Here is a 19,455-nt window from a genome sequence, read left to right on the forward strand (position 1 = left end):
TGCCGGAGGCGCTCCGGTGTCAGCAGAGGCACTGTGCGGCAGGACTCTGCGTTGCAGCGTGGCTGTAACTGCTGGACACGTCTGGCAGAGTGCTCACAGGAGATGCAGGTGGTTTGTGGCCCCAGCTGAGCAAGGTGGTTCTGCGTGCAGCTGGTCCTCCATCACCTAAGCAGGACTGATAGCCTTGCAGTTAGTTTAAGGAAATGTTCTGAATTAGCGCTCCCTCCTGGTCATTTCAAGGCTGCCATTACGTTCAATCAAAGGATGAATTAATATTTGAAATGCCAGCTTAAATTCTACTACTGCGCATAAGTCATAAATCACGATTGTTTTGCAGGTGTGCTCTTCACAAGTACCTGGTTTGCAAATCTCAGTGCAGACACAAAGGGGAAGGTAAAGGGCATTTTGGCTGGATCTGCTGCCTGAGCTGCTGGTCAGAGGCGAGTGCCTGATTATGTAGCAACAAGCAAAACTGTCAACCGGTGAAAAGCAATTCTACGTGACCAAGGTTGTTAGGAGATAAGGGAAAGCTAGGGCTGGAGTTGCACCTGGAGCCAAGCGTTGGAGCTCCAAGCCCCATGGCATCTCCTGGCTGTCCCTGCCGCCGCTGGGATGCAGCTCTGGGCTGTGCAGTGCCGGGTACCCGCCGTGCTGCGCTGCTCAGCCCTGCGGGGAGCACGGCAGCCGGGCCGGAGGTGCGACCCAGCCTCCCCTCCCGCACCAGAGCCCCGCGGGGGACGTCGGCCCCAACCCCAAAGAAAAGTTTCATGTGGCACCCAGGCCCCTGTCAGTTTGGTATGGATCATTAGGGAGCGCTGCATCAATAAGTTTATAACATAAAAATGTTTTATTTACATGGCATTGTTTGTCCTCCAGAATTCAACCCTTTAAATAGACCTAAGCGAACCCAATTTTCTTTTATATTTCCGCATTTCTATTGTAAGGAGATTTTTTTGAAGAAGCCTTTCTGTTTCCAAATGCATTCCTCCGTAAAGAGCAGCTGCAGAAGGAATTGGTTTGACCTCTGCTTCCTTAATTGCTTTTTGCTCGGTGGTGGCCTGGAAATGGATGTTGTGATTGTGTAAATTACTGCGATGGTGGAAAAAGAGCTCATGAGATCAGGTGTGTAGTTTCTGTCAGGAAAATAGGTTTCTTAAATGGAAAGCGGTCTCTACCTGTCCATAGCCAGAGCCTGGGTCAGTCTGAAAACTGCAAATGATAATTACCTCATTTTCTGCTTCTGAGCAGCTCCACAGAGTTACTGTTTCTTGTGGCCAAGAGTAGATTTAATCTGAAATTTACTCCAAGCTCCTTTCAGACTCTGGAAGGGGTTGCTCAGGGAATCAGGGGATGCTCAGGGAATCAGGACATCAGGGAATATAGTTTGGTCTGCTTGTGCTGTAACCTGGGCTCAGAGCACGGCGCAGCGCCCAACTGCTGTCCCGTGGGCTGGACCACAAGGTCTTCTCACCTCTACCTGTTGTGGAACAAGCTGGAAAGAAAGAGCCAGAGCTTTTCTCCTCCTGAGGCTAATGGCACGAGCTTGTGTGGAGTTGGCCTTGCTGCAGGTGGGACTATAGCCGTGGTGCGCAGGTTGATGGCACACGCGTGTGTGCATTAAAGCAGAGGGGCTCTGGCAGAGCCTGCCCCAGGCTGGTGGCCCTTCCGCAGCTCTGCAGGGGTTTGCTGCTCAGTGGGGCTCGTGGGGCTACCTGTGGATGTCTCCTGCATCGGCAGGTCCCCTTCCAGCCAGGGCAGGGTCAGCTCCAGGACGGTGCGGAGCTCAGCCTCTGTCTTGAAAAGTTGTCATTTTGGGATAGTGCCTGAGCCAGCTGGGAGTCCTGGTTGGCACATGAGCGGTACGTGTGGGGTCTGTATCGAGAGTGGGATGTTCACCACTTCTGCTGGGCTTTGGAGCAGACTGAAGGGTCAGACGTGAGTGTAGATTGTGTAAAATGTGTAATGGCTATTGTGTGCTTGTTGGCGTTCAAGGAAATGTTTCCTCGTCTGTTTGAGAAGAGAAGTGATTGCTGCAGCAGGGGAAGGAAGCGGGGGAGCTGCCCCCCGTCCCTGCCCCAGGACGGGAGCCCGCGGTGCAGAACGGCTCCAGGCTGGTGCAGCAGCTCACCCCCCTGGGCTTACGGGCTCCTACAGCTGTCCTTTCCAAGCTGCTCTTGGAAGAACTGGTGACAGCAGCAGGGAAAACCGTGCTCCTGAATGTGAGCACAGAAGAGGGCTTATTTTCACAACACTACCTCTAGCACTCGCCATCTAAACTAGTGAACGATAGAAGCAACAATGCTTGCATAATTAGCCCGTTAATACCCTAAAGGAATCAACATGCTGATTACCTGACGCGATGAGATTAGCAAGATGCTTTATAAGAATTCAAAGTACTCGGATCACCAGTAAAATAACAGGTCCCCTTAGTTAGCACACCTACCCATTTTACAATCCTGACGGATTATTTTTGAAGAATTGGTATGCCTGGGGTACTTCCCCACTGTTAATTTATCCTGTGATTAATCGATGGCCTTTAAGACTTCTTGGTTTAAATTTCTTGGTATTGTCTCCCAGGATTAGGCTTCATTTTCTTTCATTCTTGGAAAAAAGAAGGGAAATAAACCACCTATATAAAAAAAATTAGGGAGGCACTTGGTTTGGTGTTATTTTTATGTGATTTTATCACAATATTTGTTTTCTCTAGGAGAAGAAATCATAGCAGGACATGTAGCATAGCCACGCTATCTACACTCGTGATCCATTGCCTCGTAGGAGAACTCGTTAATAACTCTGTCAGGCTGTGTACTAGTTGGAGATGGATGGCTTAAAATTCTTCACCGCCTGCTCAAAATGTGCCTTTTTCCAACTAACACCAACCTGGCCTTTCGACAGGGGCACTTCCTCGGCGGCACGTCGCAGAGAGCTGATGGCCTCACCCCCAGATAACTGGTGGCGACGGGCAGGAGGGATGCGGTCTTCCTAAGGGGAAGATGTACCCCCATTTCATTTTTAACCGTAGTTTGAGGGTAGACGTACAATGCTCTGAGTTGCCGTGTAATTTGTTTTTAGTGCAATTATTTGGAGAAATGATTGGGATGCTTGAAGGTTTGCTGTAACCAGAAATATCCCCCGGTAATTTGATGTGGAGAAGCATCCCTGCCCATAACCTGTGTGTCAGAGCTGTCGGAAGGTGTAAAGCGAGATGTAACCTTCTGCAGCTTTATTTTGGGACTGCGCTGGCAGGTGGCACCTGAGTCACCCAGAGCAAGATCCCATACTGGTGCAGTAGCTAGGAACCAGCCTTGCAGAGGAAGGAGACGGTAGAGACACTGAGTTCCACGTTAAAATGATACTATATATGGGATATATTACAATAGGGAATGCACAGCCTTGACAAAGATGCGTGGCTAAAAGCGAGGTGGAGTGCTCGGTGTCTTCCCTGCCTGCAAGGGTGCGTGCTGCGTCGAGTGATGCTGCCAGGGATGCCAAGGATGGCTTTGCTGCCGGCGCTGGTTTCCAGCAGCCCTGGAGAGCTGGTGCTGCTGGCAGGGCAGCAGCGGCAGCACTCGGCTCCTCGCCAGGCTCTCGGCTCCGTGCCAGCCTGCGCTCCCCCTTTGAACTTGCCTGGGTGGATTTGGAGCCCCTGCAGACATTTGTTCTTAAAAATCCCTCTCTTTCCTGAGGAGACTTTTTAATCCTTAATATTCCAACCGGTGGCCGTGGATGTGCAGGCTTCGGTTTGCACAGACTTTTTGTTCGACTTTGTAATGAGCCGAGGCAGGGCTTCAGAACACAAAGTGCTTCTGCTGCTGTCCGGCAGCAGCGCCCAGCCTTTCCCGGGATCAGCCCGTCAGTAGAGTTTGCTGCTGTCTGCGGTCTTTTGTTCCAGGAGACTGCGCTAATCCAAAGGACAGGGTGTTGGGTTGATGTCTCTCCCTTGGTCAGTTTCCTGGACTTTAACAAGGAGCTGCAGCCATAATTATGGCAAATTGTTTCTGTATAAGCATCCCGCTGACAGCCTGTACATGTGTGATTCCTGTCCCCGGCTCAGGAAGGCTATTGATTAGCACTGGAATGGTGCATGAACATTTGCGTTTGGAGGAGGACAGTTTGAGATGCTGCCCATTCATTTACCCAGGTGCGGGCTGCTTGGCTGCTGTCATCATTTCATGATGCCCAGACGGAGCTTTTGCTATTTCTTTACACAATGTAATTCTGCTTCAAGGTCAGGTTGGACGGGGCTTGGAACAACCTGGGCTAGCGGGAGGTGTCCCTGCCCAGGGCAGGGGGGCTGGAACAAGATGATCTTTAAGGTCCCTTCCAACCCAAACCATCCTATGATTCTACTTTGCCTATTGCTAGATACCGTGATAACAGTGGATTTGTGTCCTGTTTATTTGCAATGTATTTCCATCAATTTTTGAGGTGCTGAATTAGATGCCAAAAACGCTGGCGTCTGCTGTGCTGCGTGATGGGGCTCCAAGGGCAGGGCTCCGGGTGGACAAGGGATGCCTTTGCCTTGACCGGTCTCTGTTTGTGCTCTTCCCAGTGTACGGGCACAACGTGAAGAGCAGCAACGACTTCATCGGGAGGATCGTGATCGGGCAGTACTCGACGGGTGCCCCTGAGTCCAACCACTGGCGCCGGATGCTCAACGCGCACAGGACGGCTGTGGAGCAATGGCACAGCCTGCGGTCCCGGGAGGAGTGCGACCGCGTCTCTCCGGCGTCCCTGGAGGTGACATGAGGTGGGGGACTAACAGCAGCCAGACCAAGCAGGCGGACGAGGAAAAAACCAGAAAAATAAACCACCGACCAAAACACCCCCCCTCACACCCTACATGCACCCTACCAGCCGTGCTGGCCTCTGTGAACTGTGTCCCCCCCAGGTCCTGGCCGTTCCCCTGGGGCCACCAGTGGCCCGGCCGGCCAGACCTCTCGCTGCTCGCACCCGGCACCGCTCAGCCGTTTGCATCCCGCGCCGGGGAGCGTGTGGCCGGGCGGCGTGGGCTGTGTGTGGAGGTGCCACGGGAAGCGCTGAGCGGGCGGAAGAGTTGGGAGTTGCCTCCGCTGTCCTTCCAGTCCAAATCCATGGCTCATCCTCCTGGAGATATAAGTACCTGTGTGCTCTCGTTGGTGAACGTGGTAATTAGGCTAGAATATTTTTTTAAACGGTAGAACCTGTGGTGAAATCGATTCTGACTCCAGTTTTGTCCTTGTACTAGTTTTAACAGAGTTAAGCTCCTGTTAGTACGTACGCGTGCATTTGTGTGCCGGGGCACGTGTGGCTGTGCAGCCCCGCGTCAAACGGATCCAACGTCACGTCAGCGGTGAGACCTGCCACTCTCGATAGCAGTCTGTGTGCGTCAAGTAGATACAGTGATGATATAGCAAAGTAAACATTTCCAGTAGCATTCGTACCAGGAAAGTCAGCTCATGTCTCTTCAAACCTGCGTTGTGCAAAAGAAACCTGCTGCGGGGGACTTTTGCAGTTCAGAAGACCCAAAATACAGAATTTTAATTCTCTCACAGACTGCAGTGGCTCTTTCTGTGTTGTGTGTGTTAACCCAGGTAGTTTTCCAGGTCACCAAGTGAACTTAGCTACGGTCAAGCTGTCCTGTTGGTTGCTTCTGTACATTTTATTTTTTCACAGCATATTGTCTGGTATGATGCAGATTGTATATTTATTGAAAATAAAATTCTATTTAATTGTGTCACGTAGGCTGGGGTGATACTTGTTAGCAGAGTTCAGCTTTGTGTTGAGTTCCATCAGTTATGTTTATGGCACAAGGAACGCCAAAGTGTTGGCGTTTACCCCCTTGATGCTCACTGCAGATGAACCAGGAGTCATTTTAGAGAAACTGGGGACCTGCTGATGGAGATCGGTCGGGAGAGTGAGCCAAGTGCATGGCTCTGGCCCTGCGTGCGTCCCATCCAGAAGATGCCCAATGCACTGCGGGTCAGACAAAGTCTCTGCACCGGGCTCTGGGTCTTGGTTCTTTGTGGGAGTGGGCTCCAAATTATTGCTCTATTTTTCATAGAAATCTGTGTCTTGTTTACAGCCCGTTGAAGAAGTCAGAGAAGGACATCACCCTGAAGAGAGCCGGGCCTGGCTCATGACTTGTCTCTCCATGTCTTCGTTCTGGAGAAGGAAGGATCGGTTCTGTCTCCAGCAGTGGTTATCTGTGTTGGGCTGGAAAACCTCGGGGTGTTACGGATGGGTCGGCTCTGCCACATCAGTGCTGCTGTGACCAAGCAGAGGAGGTGGAGCGGGGCCCCGGGCTCTGGCCATATCCTGCTCCCTCGGGCAGCTGTGAAATGGCTGGGCAGTGGCCCGTGGCCCCTGCAGTGTCCTGTGCCCATGGCCCACTCCCCCTCCACGCACCCCACGGTGCGGAGCCTTCCCACAGCCGTGCTGGTCCCCAGGGACCCCATCGGCTGCTTGGGAGAGGAGCAAACCAGTGTGCTCGCTGTCTGCCTCCGCTCAGAGCAAAGTCCTCTTTCACTGGAAGCGGGAGAGTTGCCTTGAGCAGAGCAGAGGTGTTTGGGGTGGGGACTGGGGGCTGGTGCTGCGGGAAGCTTTGCCTTCGCTTGTGGCCGCTCTGAAACTGGAGGCCAGAGCGATGCCCGTCCAGAGCATCCTGCGGTGGGGCAGGTGGCGGTCATCTCCCTCCCCTTTGTTCATCCAGCGCTGCCCAGAATGAGCTCCCGTTACCTCCTGTGCTTCTAATATTTTGATTTTTAAAAGAAAACAATACATTTATATGCCTATTTCACCTCTTTGTTGTTTGGCTACTACAGTTATGGACAGGTGAGTCAAAAAGCAAAAAAAAAAAAAAAAAACAAAAAAAAAAAACGCTGAGTGCTTGTTTGGGCAGATGTTGGTGTGGGTCAATAGTCCTTGCTGCAGTAGAGGGTGTTTGCACTCCAGCGTGAAGGTCTGTGTTGTAACTCTGATACCAGCGTCCCTGCAGCACACCTTCGCTCTGGGACCTGCTCTGGTTTACGTTGAGTTGTGGGTGTTTCGTTCCCTTCTGCGCTCGGAGCATCCCTGTGTGACAGCGTCTCCATGCGACAGGCAGTCTGATACGGTGACCCTGCCATCCAGGAGGAGGGAATGCAAAGCATACAAGGAGGCTACAGAGATGTCGCCTCCTCTCTTGATCCAGAAGCCATCTCAGAGCAGACACCCTGCTGACGGGCCAAGCTTTGCGTGGCCTTGGATAGAGGATGGCAGAAAAGGCCTCGAGGACCTTGTTGCCAAACTGTCGCCCAGTTGTTGTGGCTGGGGGTGAACACAGGTAGGACTTTACCCCTGGTGTGGCGGTGCACACTGTGCCCTGGTGAACACCCTTGCTTTTTACTGACCGCTGCAGGTAGGTCCCTGCTGCTCCCCAGCACAGTGGCGTATGCTAGCAGCGCAAAGCGATGGGGACAGTGGTTGCTGCAGGGCTGGCCGTGGGCATCCTCTTTCAGAGCATGTTGTGGATGGGGGGGGCTTTCAATTCTAACCCGCCTCTCTGCAAGGTGAAATTCCTCCTCTGTCCCACAGCGAGGTCGATAGCAAAGCTCTGTTCTCTGGCTTCCTCCTGGTTTGTCTTATCAATAAATCACGGTGGAGAGGGAGCCCGCAGGGTGTCCTGGGCAAACATGCACTGTAGGAGGCCGATCTCTTCCCGTAACTTGAAAAGGCTCAGACAAGGGGCTGTGGTCTCAGCAGTTGATGCCGTTAACATTAATATTCTTCCACATGGGGTCCATGGGCAGCAGCACGAGCTGTGGGCATCCACTGAAGCTGACCTGAGACCTGCCATGTGCTTTGCTCCAGCACTAGGGATGAATTGTTAACACAAGGCGCTCTTGCCCATGAGTTTGTCCTCAGCCATGTGGTCTCTCTTTCCCAGGGAGGGGGGTGTTGTGTACATACACTGCCAAAAATTGGTGAGGGAACCCTGAGGAAAGGTCAATAAAAGCAGGATTGAAGCGCGCTGAGGAGCTCCTGACCTGGAGGGTCATCAGAAACCAGCCTGGGGAGGGAGGGGAGCAGAAGGGCTGAATAAAGGAGACGTGGCTGTGCTCCTGGGGCTGCGTCCCACAGGTAAAGCAGAGAATCATAGCATGGTTTGGGTTGGAAGAGACCTTAAAGATCATCTTGTTCCAACCCCCTGCCCTGGGCAGGGACACTTCCCACTAGAGCAGGCTGCCCAAAGCCCCATCCAGCCTGGCTTTGGACACCTCCAGGGACTGGAAGCACATCTCGTGCTTTGTGAAAGGGGAAGGTGACCCGAAGTGCAGCTGCAGCTCCAGGCGGCTCGTGCAGGACGTGCGTGTACTGTCCCGGTGGTGGGAGCAAAGCTGGTGCCCAGCTGCCGGGCCGGGCACGGAGCCGCCGGCTCGGGGGGCAGCACGGGGGGCTCGGTGCTCCTGCCTGCGCTGGTGGGGATGCTGCTGCGGCGGGTCTGTCGTTAGAAACAGGATTGAAGTTATCCTGGATCTCTGCTCCCTCTTTAAGCACAAACGTCAGTGCTTTGGGGATAGATTAATATGCTCAAAGAGTTTTGTTCCGTAGTTTGCTGGTAATTGCTTGTAGCCCTGGCTTTGTCTGGGGCTGGTGCACAGTTAAGAAGGGAGAAGGCGTGCCTTGGCTTCTAATACTCTTGAATTCCTTCATTTTTAGTGGGCTAATATAGCAATAGACTTTTCCTTGGGCCATACAGTTTCAGACCAACGTATGGAACTGCAAATGAAAGGGGGAAGGGAGTTTTCTAAAAAGGTTTTATTTAATGCAAAGAAAATAATATATGAAAATTCATTGAATTGAGTTACTGTCTCTGGAGGAAGTCTGGATACTTTGCTATACTGAAAGCTTTCTATCACCCCAAATTGTTTCTACCTGGATCTTGCCTGTAAAAACAGGGGTCGTACCAACTGAAGTCCCAGAAAACACTGAAAATTTTAATCTGTAGCTAAAAATAAAAAAGGAATAGCATTGGCTTTATTCCCAAGTGGTTTGTTCAATGCTGATTTAAGGCATAAATTTGAAATGGAGCAGGACCACAAAAATGTCATAGCATTTGTGCCTATACTGTTTCCCTATCAGTGCAACAGCTAGGAAAGGACTTTATACAGTATTTTTAAAAATACAAAATTTATTTCCAAAAATGTTTTGACTACGGAAAGGAGATGTGCTAGATAATATTGACTGTTAATAATATTGTCTGCTGCCTGATGCTGAAGGCTTTCTGCTGTTACAGGGCTGCATGGACCCAGCAGATGGGCATCGCGTGAGCTCCTGAAACAGCCTCGGACCCCCTGGCACAGCTGGTGGTTTCCCCTTCCAGGCTGTTTTTGTGTGTCAAAGCATTGCCTTTGTTTGGTGGGGCAGAATGGGGTAGTAATGGGTTAAACCCCACAGTTACAGGCTGCACAGAGCCTGCACAAGGCCGTGCTCCCCTGCAGCCCTGGGGACCCCCTCCACCTGTTTCCCCAGCTGCAGCCGGCCTTTGCCGGGGTGCCTTTGCCGGGGTGCCTTTGCCGGGGTGCCCACACCGCGGTCCAGTTGCTTCCTGAGACATTATTTTGTGTCCCCAGTTTAGCACTGCCCAGCTGCCCTGCGTTTGAAGGGCTGCACAGCAGGCAAAAGGGGCACATTTTTCAGGCACCCCAAGGTCAAGGTCTGCCCCGAGCTCCCCTCCGTGCCTGGCCGCTGATGCCCGCCAGCATCCCTGGGGGGCCAGGCAGCCAGCACGGGGCAGCTGGGCAGCGCTAAACTGGGGACACAAAATAATGTCTCAGGAAGCAACTGGAGGGGGTAGATAAGGGATTTCCCCGCTTGCCTGCAGCCTCCGTCCTGTGACAAAGGCTGTCCAGGAGGAGATGTGCACCCCATGAGTTATGCCCTGGGCAAAGGTCTGGGCGCAGGTCCCTTGGTGTGGGATGCAATGAGCACGCCTGGGCTCAGCCGGCGGGTGGGGAGGCGTGTGTCGCTGGGATGGGAGAGCTGCTGCTTTTGGGGGAGGGAGCAGCACAGCGCCTATATCCTCCTCCGCGCCGGCAGCCTCCCTGGCACAGCTGGGAGGTCCCGGACGAGCAGTGACCCCAGCCACCGGCTGCCCGCGGAGCTGGGGGAGCGCCCCGTCCTCCCTCCCTGGCGATGGGCACCGGCTGGGATGTGTGTGTGCTCCTCTCCACGGTGGTGTTCGCTGCCCAGGCTTTCCCCCAGACAAACATAAAGATCAGCCAAGGTGAGTGCAAAGTGTTGATTGTGACTTGGGATAAAGGTAACCTTAAACTGCGGCGGCTTTAGCAGGGAGAGGAGAGCGCGGACCTCCTGCAGGGTCACCAGCTGGCTTTTCCCTTTCTCCAGCTGCTCCAGAAATTTCTGATTTTCCTCAAAATCAACTTTCTTCATTTGGGGGTGTGTGCCAAGAGCAGCCCCGGTCTCTCTCTCATCCCCCGGGATGTTGAAGCTGTCCCTGCTCTGGCTTTGTTTCTGTGTGTAAGGCTGCGCCTTCGCCTTCAGCAAGGCACGCTCGGGTGGCACCGTGCCGTGGACCTTCAGCCGTCCTTCCCGTGGGTCCCACATGGACGGCAGGGGCAGCGGGCAGAAATAGCTGCCCACACGCGTGAGCGGCGCAGGACTGCAGCCACACAGCCCAGCAGGACAGGCTGGGGGGGCACCGTGGCTCCCCATTCATTTATTGACGCTTACTGCGTGTGAAAAGCGGCCACAAATAAGTGATTCCCACTTATTTCCAACCCCCCCCCCCCTTTTTTTTTTTCCTGAGCTGTTGGCGATGGCGGCTGCTTCGTGTCATTTTAAGTTCTTGCAAACTTTTTCACGGGGCTGGTGTGAGCGAGTCCCTGCTCCGAGTTTCTTTGCGCCCTGTTAGATTTGTACGGGAATGTGAGCAGAAAGGGACTCCTTAAGTGGTGTTCAGTGGGTTCATGAGAAAAAGGATACAAGCCCAGCTTTCCTGCCAGACACCTACTCCGTGGGAGCTTCGCCAGAGCTAATTAAGGAGGAAAAAGCCCCTGCAAGATAACTCCTATCTGTTAGTGCCAGGAGGAGGGCTGCTGCCGGCAAGATGCTGTAGCCTCACGACTCCAAATGAACATGGCAGAATATTTGAAGCTGTAAAACCAGCTTGGTTTTGTCACAGGGTTTAGAAAAACGAAGCCCTCTGTGCGAAGGTGTGTCACTTCCAATGTGCTTCAACTCGTATTTAAAATTTTACTTGGAAATTTCTAATGTGTGCTTTAAAAACCACATCAGAATGTGTAAAATACTGCCCAGTTATTAAATGAGCTTTATGTCCAGTGGATACCATCCCTCCGGCTCCGTACATCCCCAAAACACAGGCTGAAAACCCTCCCGTGATCTGCTTTTTTTGAAGGTGGGCGCTAAGCATGAGAGTTTTTCATCTGTTAATGAAAGATAAATATTGCAAATCACATGAATGTGAGATTGTTTGTCCATAATGACTGTGATGTCAGGGCTTAAGGACGTGCTCTTAAAGCCATGGGTGACCTGAGGCAACTCAGCATCACACAGTAGCACTGTCTTAGCTCTTGCCCACCAAACCTCCTTTTTAGTGCTTATTTTTGGATTTTATTCGATAAAGAGGACATGGGCTGGTGGATGTGGCAAGGCTGTGGTGGGATGGATGTCTGGCTCAGCTGGCACTTTGAATCCCCCGGTCTCGCTGCAGGCTGCTCCTGCTGAAGCCATCCTGGAGGGTCCTGGGGCTCCCCTGTCCCAGCCCTGTTGTCTCGCCCATCCCCTATAACCTCCTGCTGCTCCAGCAGTGCCAACACAGGGTAAAGCCATGCTGCTCTCATCTTCCCATTGGCCCCGAGCTGGTAAGAAGTGACTCGGTGTTGGTGAACACCAGGATGCTCATCCTGAGCCCCAGTTCTGACCGCCATCTGGGGAACGCTCCCCATCCCTCACCCTTGGCTTTGCAGCCCTCGGGTACCAGCAGAGTGTCTCTGCTGGCAGCTCTGCCCTGGGAAGGACCCAGCCTTGCACGTGACAGGGATCTCCTCAGCTCTGCTTCGTTGGCATCGACTTCAGACAAACCTCTTGAGTGTTGACAGACACCCTCCAAACCCTGCTGCTTGCCAAGAGCTGAAGAGGTTCACTTGCTTTCTCAGGTCAGATGGCAGCATTAGTGTATGGATGTGCCAAGGGGGACGTTTCAAGACCGTGTCTTTCAGTGAGGTGTCTCCTAACATCTCCAAGCTTTTTGCTATGTCATCAGCTGTTGGTTAAACGGAGCCCTTCAATGCTCTGCAGCAGGAAGAGCATCTGCTGCCAGCACTGACCTGATCTGATCTGCCGTCCAAAATGCTTTGATGGAGCTGCAGTCCTCCCGGGAGTCTTCCTTGCCTGGGCATCTCTTGCCAACCTTGTTGTAGCCCCAAACTTTATATCTCAAATCTGTGGATCGCTGGAGTGAGGCAGCATTGCACCTTGGGATGAAGCTGGTCAGGAAGAAACCTGCTCTTCACTGCCCGAGTCTGTGGGAGTCACGCAGATGGTATTTCACCTTTCTCAGCAGCATCCTGGAATAAAGAAAAACTCGTGGAACTGGCTGGGGTTTTCTCAGTTAATTATTTCCAGTTGGAAAGTGGCCACCTGGGGAAGTGAAACTTTCTGGCAGAGCAGTGCCAGCTTCTGCAAGATTTTGACAAGTGCTTTTCCCAGTGGTTCTGCTGTGGGTCTCAGCTAGTAAATAAATAAAAAGATAACAGTTTTGTTGGCGCAGAAACAAATCCAGAGAATGCAAAACTCTCTTTCCAACCCCAGATTGTTGTTTCCCAGCTTGCCTGACATCTGCCTGATATGAATCTTATCATCAACCAAATCTGGACATTTATTTTGTTGTTCCTGCGTTAAAACATGGCCCTAAGCTTAAAACCCCTGCACTGCAAGTAAGCAAAGAGAGGAAGGATTCTTGCCATCATTGTTGACCAGGTATTTGGGGACAAACAGACGAAATGACTTGGGGTCGGCAGGAGCCCCCGTCCCACAGGCAGTGGCTGTGCTGCCCCTGCCCTGTGCAGAGGAGCTGATGCTGCTGGGGGTGATGTTTTTCTAGGGTGCTTAAGCGTGAGGATCTGGTCTAAATAGCCCCAAATGCTTTCCCTGTCCCCTTTTAGATCAAAATATCATCAGCAGCTGCGGGCTTGGGTTATGAGGTTCTCCTACAGAGCCATGAGTGGGCTCATATACTCAAAACCATATATCCACTTTCTTATGGCCTTTCTGCTAAAAATAGCCCCCAAAACCCCTAGATAAAAGCAGAAACCCCAGTTGTTCCTGCCTGTAAAACTGGGAGCAATAGTTCTCCTCCAAAGAGACTGCCACAGCCTCTGATCCTGACCTAACAGAAAAGATGCTAATTAAACGCTGACCTCCCCTATTTTCCTTTTCGGTATGTTTAACCTTAAATTCCTTCAGGCACCTCTGGTTCACTGAAGCTCATCAAATTAATGCTACCTAATGGGAAGCAGTATGGAATAACAAAGAAGGGCTGTCTCCATCTCTGACTCAATTTTGGCTGCTCTGAACAAAACCAGGGTGATTTTCCTGGGCAATCGGGGCGCTGGCGGACTCAGCTTGGAGCCAGGGCACCGGGATGCTCGCTGCAATTAGCACTGGGGAACGGAGGGCCCCATTTGCCGGGGGTGCTGCTGGGTTAAGCCCTGTGAATTTTGCCACCAAGTTGCTAGAGGTGAAGAGTTCGTCGAGGCGCTTCACAGCCTCTATAATAAAATCCCAGTTGCTGGGGTTGCTGGTGGTGCCCATCTGCTGCATACCCCCGGGGTGCCCTCGGCAGGAGGGAGCAGCAACCTGGAGTCAGTGTGACCTGGAACCAGATCCCAGCCTTGTCCTGAATCGGGGGGGACATGCCAGATCCATGGGTTGGACCCTCTGCCCATGCTCTGCTTCGCTTTTGGTGGGGACAGGGACCCCTGGCCAGTGCCATGCGGGGAGGAGGGCTTGGCTCCCAGGAAATCACATCAGCTCTTGGTATTCCTGGTCCTTCTGCTCTACCGCTATAATAGCAACAATTTGCATTTTTTAAGGCTATTCTAAAGTTTCCCCCAATGCAAGGACAGCTGGGTGTCAATCAGAGAGCTGAACCCTGCATTGCCACCAAGCTGGCTGCAGCTTGGTCACCTTCCCTTAAAGCTGTTCCTCTTGCTCCCAGCCTGGCGTGCTTTATCTTTTTGCCCCCGAGTCCCTTGGTACCGGAGGCCCTGTAGCACCACCCTGACCTCTCCGGCCTTGAGCCTCTTACCTGCTTGGATAGCTTCATGGCATCCGATGTCTGCCATAACCCCCTGCCCTGCCCGCCTCCCCGCTCGCTCGGGCAGGACCTCACAGGGACGTGGGAACTGGTGCTGGGGGAGCTGGCAGAGCTCCCCGAGGCTCAAAAACCAGTGGTTTAGAGAGTTACTTGTATGTGCCGCAAGATTTGCGGGTTGTGCGTGCGTTCATTTTGGGTGGTGCGTGGTGAATATGTGCTGCATCCTCCCCATGCGCGACGGGGGGGGACTGTGACATGGAGGAGGTTGGAGTGAAAGGTTAATGTCACCACAGTATTTACACAGCAGCAATTGCAAAGGCTCCAGAAAAGTGTCCTGCCCCCAAAATGGCCTTTTTTGGGGTAACTTTCCTGCTGTGCTGAAAGGTGGCGAGGGAGGAGGAGCAGCGCCACGGGCCCCAGCTCTTATCTGGCGTCGGGAGGCAGATAGGCTGGCACCACCGCCGGCAGCACAGGCCTCACCCCGCCATTTATGGGGCTGAAATCCAACGCGTGCCTACGTGCATGGCCGCATCCAGGCTGGGGGACACAGGGGGACGGTGAGGGGCCTTGCTCGGAGGGAGGTGGTGGGAGCAGAGGGCCAAGTGCGGCCCTGACCCCCGGCCATCAGCTCCTTCCCAGCACCGCGGCGCCCATGCTGCCTTATCTCGGCTCCCCCGCTATCGCAAAAGTCAGCACCTTTATTTTAAGCACCTAAATCGATGTCAAACTGGCTTGAAATGTCCCTCCTGATGTAGGCGGATGCTAAAACCAAGAAACTCCCGGCTTTTGCAACATTTGTTTTGGCTTTTGCAAACTTTTGCAGGGCTTCTGCAACAGCTGGTTTGTCCACGCAAGTGTTTGGTGGTTATTCGCCGGGGTGAGGGGGGGAGCAGGGCTGGGCACGGCCACGTCGCTTCGCCCTCGGTGCTGGATGTCCTCTGCTCTGCCCCCAGCCATGCCTGAGCCTGTCCATGCCTACTCCTGCCCGCTCTTCTGGACTGAGTACGAAGGCCACTGCTACCGGTACTTCCCCATCAACAAAACCTGGGCTGAAGCCGACCTCTATTGCGCCGAGTTCTCCATCGGCATCAGATCAGCCAAGCTGGCCTCCATCCACAGGTGAGGAGCGCAGACACTTGTCTTCCCACTCTGGCACAGCCCGGGGAAGAAGGACAATGGAGGTGAAGAGCCGGTCCCGCCGCACAACCTCTGTGCCAGCTGCCAGCTCCTGTCCCAGCCTAAGCATCCCTCTGCCGCGGTGACATGGGCAGGTCTGGTGCAGTGGGCACACAAAGGCGATGTAAAAAATGTCTTTTCCTGGGCAGGCAGGAAAACTGACATAGCATTCCCTAAATTCCCCCAAACTGCATTTTTTACTCTTGAAAAGGGGGTAGAAACATAATGTTTCACATAATGATTACACGGGCTTTTTCCCCTGCTCCCTCTCCCCCAGCTCTACATTACACACCTCTTGCACAGACACAGGAAAGTAATCAATGGCAATTAGAAGAGGGGGACCCATTTGGCCAAGCCGTAGGGCGAGTGCTGAGGGGCACGCCTGGCCATTTGCCCCTGCCATCCCCCCCCCCCCAGCACTGCCCTATTGCTCTGTTTTTTTCCAGCTGGGAAGAAAACGTCTTCGTGTACGACCTGGTGAACAGCCGGGTGCCGGGCATCCCCACCGACATCTGGACGGGGCTCAACGACCTGCGGCAGGTGAGAGCTCCCCGAAATCATGTGGGAAATTGCTTTTAAAAACTCAGTTCCCTGCGTTTTCCCCCTGGAAAGTAACTTGATTTTCTTCTTCACTTTATAGCCCCATGAATTGGGTGGTGGCGTAGGGTCTTGTGCAGCTCACGAGGGAAAGTTATAATTTAATTTCCTCCAATCTGCTTTCAAAAGTGTTACTAGAATTAATAAATTAATAATTATCAATTTTCCACATCATATTTTATTAACGGATTAATAGAAAGAGTGTTGTACTGCTGGTCCGATAAGAGCAAATGAACTGAAAACGTCTCCAATGTAAAAAGTCACCAAGTTTCATTGCTTTCCTGTGATACTCGGCAACTTTTCAAAGCTGACCTGTTGGAAATCTATAGTCTAATATGTAACAAAGAAAAATCGAGACCATCAGGAGAACAGTCCCATGCCAGCAAATTTTTTTGTGGATAGGAATGGAAAAGAAAAAGGAACATGGAATGGGGTGGGTGTGTTCAAAAATATATGAGTTTAATTTCTGGGCTTCCCCTGGTGCAAATACTGCAAATGCTGGGGCTTTCCAGGGAAAGTTTTCAGCTGTACAACCCAAACGTGCTGTTTGGCCTTTGCTGAGCGGTGGCAGTCTTGCCCTGTGTCCCCGGGCTGTGTGGCACTGGGGATGGGGTCGGGGATGGGGTCTGCACGGGAGCGGGACCCCCCCGGCAAACGCAGCTCTGCAATCGTGGCCGTTCTCCACTCACCCCACGCCAGGAGGGTCACTTCGAGTGGACGGACGGCTCCTCCTATGACTACCACTACTGGGACGGCAGTCAGCCCGACGACGGGATCCACTCCATCCCGGAGGAGGAGGACTGCGTGCAGATCTGGTACCGGCACAGCAGCGGTGAGTGCCACCCCGGGTGTCCAGGGCACCTTAACTCTTATTTGCATGTCAATAAATTCAATCCACTACAGCTGCGCTTTTCTGAAGAGCTTGCTGGCAGGCTGAGGATTTGCATTTTAATTTTTTTTATTGTTATTTTCTTTTTTCTTTGCAGAGAAGGGATGTGTTTTCTCTTTCACCACGTACATACACACACACTCTCACTCTCCCCTCGCTCACATAGCAGTGGCAGGAGGGGAGCATCACCCACTTCGAAGAATTACTGAATTTAGCCAAAGGTCAAAGTTTCTGACTTCCCCTCGCACACGCAGCCCATGAAACACCCCTGGGTTTGCCAGCTTTCCCCTCCCTCACTCCGGCCGGGGGCATCTCGCTGAAGCGGGGAAGACCCTGCTTGTGCAAAAACCTCACCTCACACCCCCATTGCCAGTGAGACCAGTCAGGTGTATCCAGACCTCGTGGACATACCTGAACACCCCACCCACGTGCACACTGGGGATACTGTCTGTGGTATGGGGCTGCGTTTGCAGCTGCCTCCCTGCTCCCATGTTCCAACTGGGGCCAGGAGTCCCCGCCAGCGTCCCCAGGATGGGGAGGGGGATGCTGGGCGGGGGCACGGCTGGGAGGAGCCCAAATGGGAGCACATCCAGGGAAAACCTCCTGCAACAGCGGGAGGCCCCAGTCCTGAGGGCGGTGCATGGTTACCTCCTCATGCCTTTTTTTTGGCTAACGCCTTGTTTTTTTGGGAGGTAGCGCTGCGCTCCTGGAACGACAATGCCTGTGGCAGAGCCTTCCCCTTCGTCTGCAAGATCCCCTCGCTGGCCCTGGACTGATGCTGCCGGCGCTGCCCACGCACCCCTCATTTTGGGTCACCTCTCTAGCCATGCCGGGGAAGAGCGGCCAGGACGTAGCATGGGTGGCAAGAGCCGCGGAGCTGCTTGGCATCCCCAGCCAGACTCCAGCTGCGAAAATCCCTCCGTGGACTGCTGCAGGAACCCAGCACTCACCCTCCCCACGGGCAAATGGCTATGGGAGCTGCGTTAAACAGCAAAGGACACACACCCCCCAAGCCTGAGCTTTGGGTTTCAGATCAACTGTCGCAGCGTATTAGAGGAAACCCGTGATTTTATCAGTACGCCAAACTGTTAGCACAAAAAAAATAGCCGTGTGTAGGAAATTATTTTGCCCATTGATCCATGAAGAGTGGAGGAGAAGTGTTATTTTCTGTTAAGTTATGCAAAATGCCTCTTGTGCACGTTATTTTTCTCTCTGCTACAATAAACGGCAAATAGTAGGTGGAGGCTCCTCCGTCTTTCTAGCGCTCGAGTAGCAGCGACTCCTCGGGGCCGTGGGGTCTCGTGCGAAAGGGGCTGGCTTTACCCCAGCCTGCTCTGTATTGTAAAGGTGTGCGGGGGGCAAGCGGGTGTCTAGGAAAGTTTATTTTATTGATGCTGGTTGTTTGTTGGGGTCCCTGGGGCAGCCTGTGTGCACAGCCTGCCCTTCGCCGGGCCCCCGTCAGCCACGTGCATCACACGTGGGGTGTGTGGGGCCACTCAGTGCCCCACGGCTACGCAGCATCCACAGGTGAGCAGGGTTTGGCCGTGGCTGCTTTGGGCTGAGCGAGTTAGAAGGAAGGTGAGTGAAGGGCTGATGCACACCAGCTGGGGGTCAGCCCACCCTCATGAACCTCTCCTGGGTGAGGAGAGCTCCCAGCTCTCGGTCCAGCCCTGTTTCCCAGCAGGATGATGCTCTTTCCTGCAGCGCTTGCTGATGAACTCCTGTTCTGCGCTGGCAACATAGAGGTACTTTTATCTACCAGGTAAATACTTGTTTGGGGAGGTGTGTGTTGTTGTGCAGCCCCAGTGTGCCTTGTTGGGGGTGGTCGGTGGGAGATGGGACCCCCCCCTCCTTGCACGTGGGGGAATTTGCGGTACCTGGGTGCGAGTGTGGCTGTGGTGGTGCCAGCGCCCAAGGGCAGGGCAGTGCCATCGAGGCAAAAACGTGCTTCTCCTTCAGGGGACACAGCTGTAAGGGCACTGCTGGGCCCAGCCAAATGCAATAAATCCAGTGCTCCCTGCAGGGTGACCCCCGCCCCCCAGCCCCTTGCCCGCTCCCATACAGCCTGTGGTATCCAGGTGGCTTTGCAAGAAGCCCCGTGCAGAGGGGGCTGCCTCCCCCTCCGGCCCCTTGCCCTCTCTCGGGAGCCATGTGTCCTTTTTGTCCCTGCTCCAGCAAAGCCCTGGGGTCTCATGGCACCCAAGCAGCCAGGACAGCCCTGGGCTGCTCTGTCTTGGCCACCGCCTGCAAAGATGAGTAAAAGCATCATAAAATTGTTTGGTCTCCATTGATGCCGCTGTTTTAGGGACATACAATTTCAGAATAAAGACCTTCCAGAGCAATTACACTGGATACAATGAGGTAAGTAACGGAGGCTCCGCCGGGAGCCTCTAACCGCTCCCTCGGGTGTCAGCGCGGCTTTCAGCTAAACTGCATTTCCACTTGGAGAGAAACTGCAAAACTTGGGGGAGGG

At 53.3% G+C, this 19,455-nt stretch overlaps 2 protein-coding genes across 3 annotated transcripts in view; both read left to right on the forward strand.

Moving 5' to 3' along the window:
• Positions 1-6,159, forward strand: part of SYT17 (synaptotagmin 17) — a 41,125-nt gene extending 34,966 nt beyond the window's left edge. The window contains exons 8-9 of the mRNA XM_054212264.1: positions 4,553-5,666; positions 6,065-6,159. Of these exons, the coding sequence (XP_054068239.1) occupies positions 4,553-4,749 (197 nt within the window). The 3' untranslated portion in view covers positions 4,750-5,666; positions 6,065-6,159. The remainder of the gene's footprint in view (positions 1-4,552; positions 5,667-6,064) is intronic.
• A 3,716-nt stretch (positions 6,160-9,875) lies between these two features.
• Positions 9,876-18,219, forward strand: CLEC19A (C-type lectin domain containing 19A). 2 transcript variants are annotated; one of them, XM_054213151.1, is made up of 5 exons: positions 9,876-10,246; positions 15,274-15,439; positions 15,943-16,036; positions 16,793-16,925; positions 17,080-18,219. In XM_054213151.1, exons 1-5 carry the CDS (start codon positions 10,156-10,158, stop codon positions 17,241-17,243), a joined length of 648 nt encoding a protein of 215 aa, XP_054069126.1. In that variant the 5' UTR covers positions 9,876-10,155; the 3' UTR covers positions 17,244-18,219. The 2 variants fall into 2 exon arrangements, with proteins under 2 accessions (XP_054069126.1, XP_054069127.1); XM_054213152.1 differs by having other exon boundaries at positions 17,679-18,219.
• Positions 18,220-19,455: the final 1,236 nt, after the last annotated feature.

Source organism: Rissa tridactyla, chromosome 8 (assembly GCF_028500815.1).
Source record: "Rissa tridactyla isolate bRisTri1 chromosome 8, bRisTri1.patW.cur.20221130, whole genome shotgun sequence".
In the NCBI taxonomy this organism is placed as follows: domain Eukaryota; kingdom Metazoa; phylum Chordata; class Aves; order Charadriiformes; family Laridae; genus Rissa; species Rissa tridactyla.